Here is a 6,000-nt window from a genome sequence, read left to right as displayed (position 1 = left end):
TCTAACGATCCCTTTTTATTTTAATAAAGCTGCAAATGATATAGTTTTCAAGTTTTACAGGAGTGATAATTTCTTTTCTATTCATTCTAATACCTTAACTTGGAAAGGATTGAGTCTTTTCTCGATCCTTTCAAGCTCTTTGATGTCATGGTTTTCGATTTAGACTTGTTACCTAATCTTATTCCAAATATGACAGAAACAGAATTCTCTTTCGTCTGGGTATTAGTATTAATTCTCTTTGCTTTCTTCTTCAAAGAAAGCCTTGTAAATCCAGAAAACAGATAAATAAATAAAAAAGGCAGAGCCTTAGCCTCTTGTTTAAAACCCAGATCAAGAATGGCTTCAAAATTGGTTTCCAATAATTTTCATCTCTACTTTGGGAACTTTCGATTCCATTGTCATATAAGGATTGACATGTTGTTTAGTATGCTTTCTTTCATTTACAACTAATTGTTATTTTATCCAATGGTGTAATTATTGTCAACATGGAAACAATTTTTTCTTTCTTATCATTCTTCTTCTCATGCAACAGTATGATCCTAGTGCATCTTTCATTCTATACCTTCTTCCCCTTTCCGAGTTTTGTTTATGTAACCTTCTACATTCCCCTATTTTGTTTATTAGAAATAGAAGCGATTAAAATATTAATTGCACTATATTCTATCAATGATTGTGCAAGTGTTGAGAGGCAGGGCATTTCTGTGGCATTTGAAAGTGGTTTGTTTTGGCATTGGTGAAGATTTTGACCTGTTTGGCTACTTGAACTATACATGTTTATCTTTTGTTCTTGGACTTAAAGTCATGAAACAGAGAGCACTAGCCTATATTGAATGGGAATTCGAAAGTCTTTCAATCCCTACTTTTATCGTTCTCAAATTATTTTACTATCTTCTCTGAACTGTTGGCAGTTTCTTATTGGCACAATATTTATTCTCTGCAATATATGGAGAGAAAAGGTTTGTTTCTATTTTCCCTGTGCCATGTTTAAATTCAATATCCAATTATATTTATTTATTTGGGATACAGATGATGGTAGAAATAATTTCAATTTTGTCTTGGCTTTACATTTCAGTTTAAATACAAAATCAAAATACTTAATTTTTTAGTTTAACTTATATTTAAATGATTAAATACAGAAATTTTAACAAATGTACACTATTGTCTTACATCCCTCTATTATGATGAGCAAGCGATAAGTCAACCTAATTTGTTGATAAACATGCAAGTTTTTTGCTGGACATTGTCACGAATCTTCGACTACTACATATAATATCTTGTAATGGTCCTAGTGATACCTTGAAGAGAAGAGTTGCTTTGTCAAGAAAATGGAAAACTTGAACCCTAGGAAAAATCAACCATTTGTGATAGTTCCTGAGCCAGTAATGGTCCCGTTTATGCATCTATTTGTAATTGTCTTGTTTACTCTCGAAAACTTGAACCCTAGGAAAAATCAACTATTAACCAAATAGATGCATAAACAGTGCCATCTTTGAATTTACATAAAATTTTTGCAAACAGGATTTACAAACAAGATATGGATACAGATACGATACACATACAAAATAATCAAGATTCAAAGTACAATTAAATAATCATGATTGATTTGTACAAATATTAGTAAAATAATCATTATAAATACAGTAAAATAAACAATAAAACGGCTATGAATAAATCCTCTATCTATGTGTTTGTTTAATTCCATTAACTAACTAATACAGAAACGTTAATTGGATGCGTGAATTGATAAAAAAGTCACATGTTGCCAAAATTAATTTTGGTACATGCGACAGATGATTATGCCTATAGAAGTGATTAACTTCTAACTAATTCACTATGATTCTTAGAAACAAACTAACGTGTTATAAATTAAAAAGGAAAAGAGGGAACAAAATAGAGTCGGCAATGAACTTATATGTTTTATAAAAAATCAAAGCTCCATATTTATAAGAAAGAATTAGAAATACAAGAGATACAACGGTCATAATGACTAGGACAGCACGAGTATAAAAGTGAATCATAAATATTACTATATTCACAACATTACTCACTTTCTCTCATTTCATAAAAATATGGTACGAAATTAATGAAATTGGTTTATTCGCAGGACATGATATTTAACAATTTTCTAAAATACGTAAAATTTATCTTATCAAAATACAAAAGCCATAACAGAGTTAGCATTGAATAACTTCAAATTTCTGAACATTTTTTTTTATTAATTTGTCTGTCTTTCCTTTAAAAAAAAAAGTCAATTTAGGAAAAAAAATTATTAAGTTGGAACCATTTTTGCAAAAACAAAAAAGAATAATGAACTTTCTCCTAGATAAAAACCAATTTCCTTATCTAAATCATAATTAAGAATAATTAAAAATAAGAAAACTATTGAATGAACAAACATTGTTTTTAACCTAAATAGAACATATATTGTCATGTGGCATTGATGAGAATACCACAAGCTCTACATTGTACACCAACTCAACTAACATATTTCATATAAGAAATTGTCTATCACTGCAATTTATGGACACACCCCAATTAATCCATTTCAAATATCCGATAACAAAAAGGAAAATTATACAACCCCATGGGAAGTAATACTAACAACATACTATTGGCCATTCTTGTGATAACATTAGTTTCATGGTCTGCATTTGTAGATTCCACCACGGCCCCGGGGATGGCCGTGGCAGATTGCACCACCATTACGGCACTTATCTCCGCCTGTTCCAGCTTTGTTACATACGGCTTGCCGGACCCGGTACCTGGATCCCCGTGCTGCATAGCCATGACAAGCCTGAATAGTATGGCGGACACCAGTGACAACCGCCGTGGTGTCTGCCGGTGCCTGATGGATCTGATTACAACTTACAATCCAAATGCCACTGCTATTGCTACTTTGCCTGGTTTCTGTGGAGTTTCTCTTGGCTTCACCATTGATCCTAATACTGATTGTGAATAGTAAATCCTATTCTTTTATGTATATATATTTTGGTCATTTATGGAAAAATTTCCAATATATATTCGATGAAGAATTTTGACTTTTGATCATGTGTATGCAGCATTGATTCATGAGATAAGACTGGGAAACGGTGTAGTATTGGCATGTCCTCGACAAGAAGCTACAGTGCAGGAGGATGGAATCTTTTTCAAGCTTCTGTAGAGATGGAAACATTAATATTATAAGTTTGATTTCCTAAATATATATACTCATGATATGTTTTATAAGGTGGATCAGACAAAATTTGATGGTATTAAAGAAGAAGAAAGTTGAAATCTTGTGTTATATTGTCTAGTATTTTATTCCAAGCATCACCTTAACTCCCCCTGCTATGTTGAAAATTGATTTATACGGCTTGAAAATCTTCTCTAAATAGAATATAGAAGAATTTTGATTCAAGTCTTAACAAATTCACGGCTTAAAGTATAGTCAGAGAAAAATTGAATAATTACAAGCCAATCCATGAAATAAGAAAATGGCAGTGTCATTTTTACCCTTCTGGGATCATAAATCCAAGCACAAAGTTCAGAACAGTGTCTTACCAAGACCTCGACGACGTTCATTTCATATGTCAGCATTCAAACCACCGATACACAAACATAACTAATATCTGTAGCCATATGTGGAACTAAAACTTACAACAGGATCTTGGATAGGTTTCTCAAGTTACTTTAAGTGACCGGCATATGGATAACCTTTTCTCGTATAGTTAGCAAACAAGGTAGAGCCCTTTACCCCCATATCCCAAAGATCACTAGCAAACCATGTGAGGTCTTGTCCTGGGTTCTTTGGGACCTAAGTTTAGCCAGGGATGATTCCTATTTGTCTTGTAATTCGGGTAACCTAGGTACCCGCCAAAGAATCTTTTAGAATGCTCATCCTTGTAGGACTAGAAGGGCTTTTTCGACTACTTCTAGGTCCAGAAGGCACAAGATCCACTTCCTGAGAGAATTTTATCAACCTTAAGGATGGGACATCACCTGAAGAAATATAAGGATTTCCTTTATCAGATATTGTTAAATGTCTTGACATTGAGTCAAATGTTGCAAATTCTCGTCCATTCTCGTTCCAAACAGGAAAATATTGTGAAGTCTGAAACGCTCTGCTTTGTCACTTTTCTTTGGGGTTTAGTGAGGCTTCCAAGTATCTATCTCGAGTATCTTGTCCCCTTCTTCATCATCCCGAAGTCTGGTTTCAAGGGAGGAATAATTCTGATTAGAGATGTCAACGAGTTGAGTCGAAACTCGAGGCTCGGGCTCGACTTGAGTAAAATTTAGTAGGGCTTTTTTTGGCTGCTCGGCTCTGGCTAGCTCGATTTTTTTTGTTTTTTTATTATAGGCAACTATTTTTTAAAGGTAGCTTTGTGCTGCCTATTTAAAAGGCAGCTACTGCCTATTTTTCCCTTTTTTTTTTTTTTTTGAGCCGGCCTAACGAGCCACACGGGCTAGCTCGAGCTCAGCCCAATGTTCCAAAATGAGGCTCGGCCAGAGCCTCAGGTTGGTTCTACCGAGCCTCAAGCTGGCCAGCTTGAGCATTTTATGGGCCGAGTCACAAGTGGCCCAAGTCGACGAGCCAAATTATCATCCATACTTTTGGTTGTTCGATGTATATTCTTCTATCCAGTGATCTAACACCCACATGTTTTTCGTGTTAATACTATTGGCCCTATTCGATCTTGAACCACATTTTTGCATATGCAGGGGACAGAATGATACATTTAATACACATTTATCTATAGCGTTGCACAACAAAGAAACATATTGTTCATATTAATGAGCTATAAGGGGCTCAAGAGATCACCTTTTGGTTTAGTCCACCATGATGGGGACAATTTGACCTCTGTTCACATTTTCAAAGATTGGCAACACCCTGCAGGTAAATTCATACGATTAACAGAAAGAAATTTTGACATGAAAATTAATTTTCGGAATAAGATTTTCCCATTTGTAATGTTTGCTAGATTTTACAGGTACTAGAATGTGTGAGGGAAAGAAAGACTGGCTGCGTGAAAGAGCCATCTTGGTAGGTAATTATGCAATCTCAATTTATTTTTAACTCATCTTTAAGTTTTTCTCTTATTTTCAAACAACTTGCTTTTTGGGAAAGTAAGTCATCAGTTTACTAGCATGATTCTAAATGATAAGGAGATTCATGGCTTAACCCAAGTACAAAGGAAATTATACATACAGGTTGATGCGAGTTGAATAACTTGTGCCCAAATTAGTAGACTCTGAAGTATAAGCTCGATTTTTACAAGCTCGAGCCTGGATTCGAGCCATTGCATGCATACACGAAGCATATCTACATTTTGCTTTCTGATAATATGGACTCTAATTACACCTTGAAGCTTTACGAGTCCCTTGATTGTCCTCAAGGCTAACCTAGCCTACAACATGTCCATCAGGAAATCAAGAAACAATTGAATACGAAAGAATGCTATGGTGTCCGACTTATGAATCCTAATTTTGCTATTTTGCACCTCAATATAGAAGTAAATAGTTTTAGGACAAATGCGTTGATGGCATGCTTGGCTAAGCTTAAAAGTGAGCAAAAGTAACTTCTAAGCAACTTTTTATTTCTAAACATGTTTGCATAAGTTACATTTTTCTCACGTTTTTGTTAAAAAAAGTCACTTATTTTGAAAGTAACGCTCACCTTTACTAACAAGATAAGTAAATAATTGATGAAAAATGTTTATGTTAGAACTCATCTTTTAAAGCTTGGCCATACAAGCTCTCAATCTAATACATAGAAGCATTATTGCACAGCCCAGCTATACGTATGGAGTCCCATGCATGAACATTAAATCCATAGGCAGCTTCAAAAGTTTCATAGCAGACAATATTAACCTATTAAATTTAAAGACTCAGATTCTGTTCTATCAATCAACTTCTTTTTTCTATAGACAAATATTTAAGACATGTTCAGTACTGATTATGAGAATTGATTTTTTTGATCGTTGGAGAGAAAAATGGGTCTCATCTGTTAGTAAAGAAGTAAAA

At 34.1% G+C, this 6,000-nt stretch overlaps 1 protein-coding gene and 1 long non-coding RNA gene across 2 annotated transcripts; one reads left to right on the top strand and one right to left on the bottom strand.

Moving 5' to 3' along the window:
• The first annotated feature begins 2,442 nt into the window (after positions 1 to 2,442).
• On the top strand, positions 2,443 to 3,273 carry LOC111388729 (putative non-specific lipid-transfer protein 14). Its single transcript, XM_023013518.1, has 2 exons — positions 2,443 to 2,958; positions 3,060 to 3,273. Exons 1-2 carry the CDS (start codon positions 2,585 to 2,587, stop codon positions 3,070 to 3,072), a joined length of 387 nt encoding a protein of 128 aa, XP_022869286.1. The 5' UTR covers positions 2,443 to 2,584; the 3' UTR covers positions 3,073 to 3,273.
• On the bottom strand, positions 3,068 to 5,489 carry LOC111388730. The gene is made up of 3 exons (XR_002701630.1): positions 5,186 to 5,489; positions 4,799 to 4,867; positions 3,068 to 3,154 (listed from the first exon to the last, which is right to left on the bottom strand). It is a non-coding gene; the product is annotated as an uncharacterized LOC111388730 (long non-coding RNA).
• Positions 5,490 to 6,000: the final 511 nt, after the last annotated feature.

This window comes from Olea europaea, unplaced genomic scaffold, assembly GCF_002742605.1.
Source record: "Olea europaea var. sylvestris unplaced genomic scaffold, O_europaea_v1 scaffold526, whole genome shotgun sequence".
Taxonomy (NCBI): Eukaryota; Viridiplantae; Streptophyta; class Magnoliopsida; order Lamiales; family Oleaceae; genus Olea; species Olea europaea.
The sequence above is the reverse complement of the archived record's forward strand: the minus strand, read 5'-3'. Positions and strand labels throughout refer to the sequence as shown.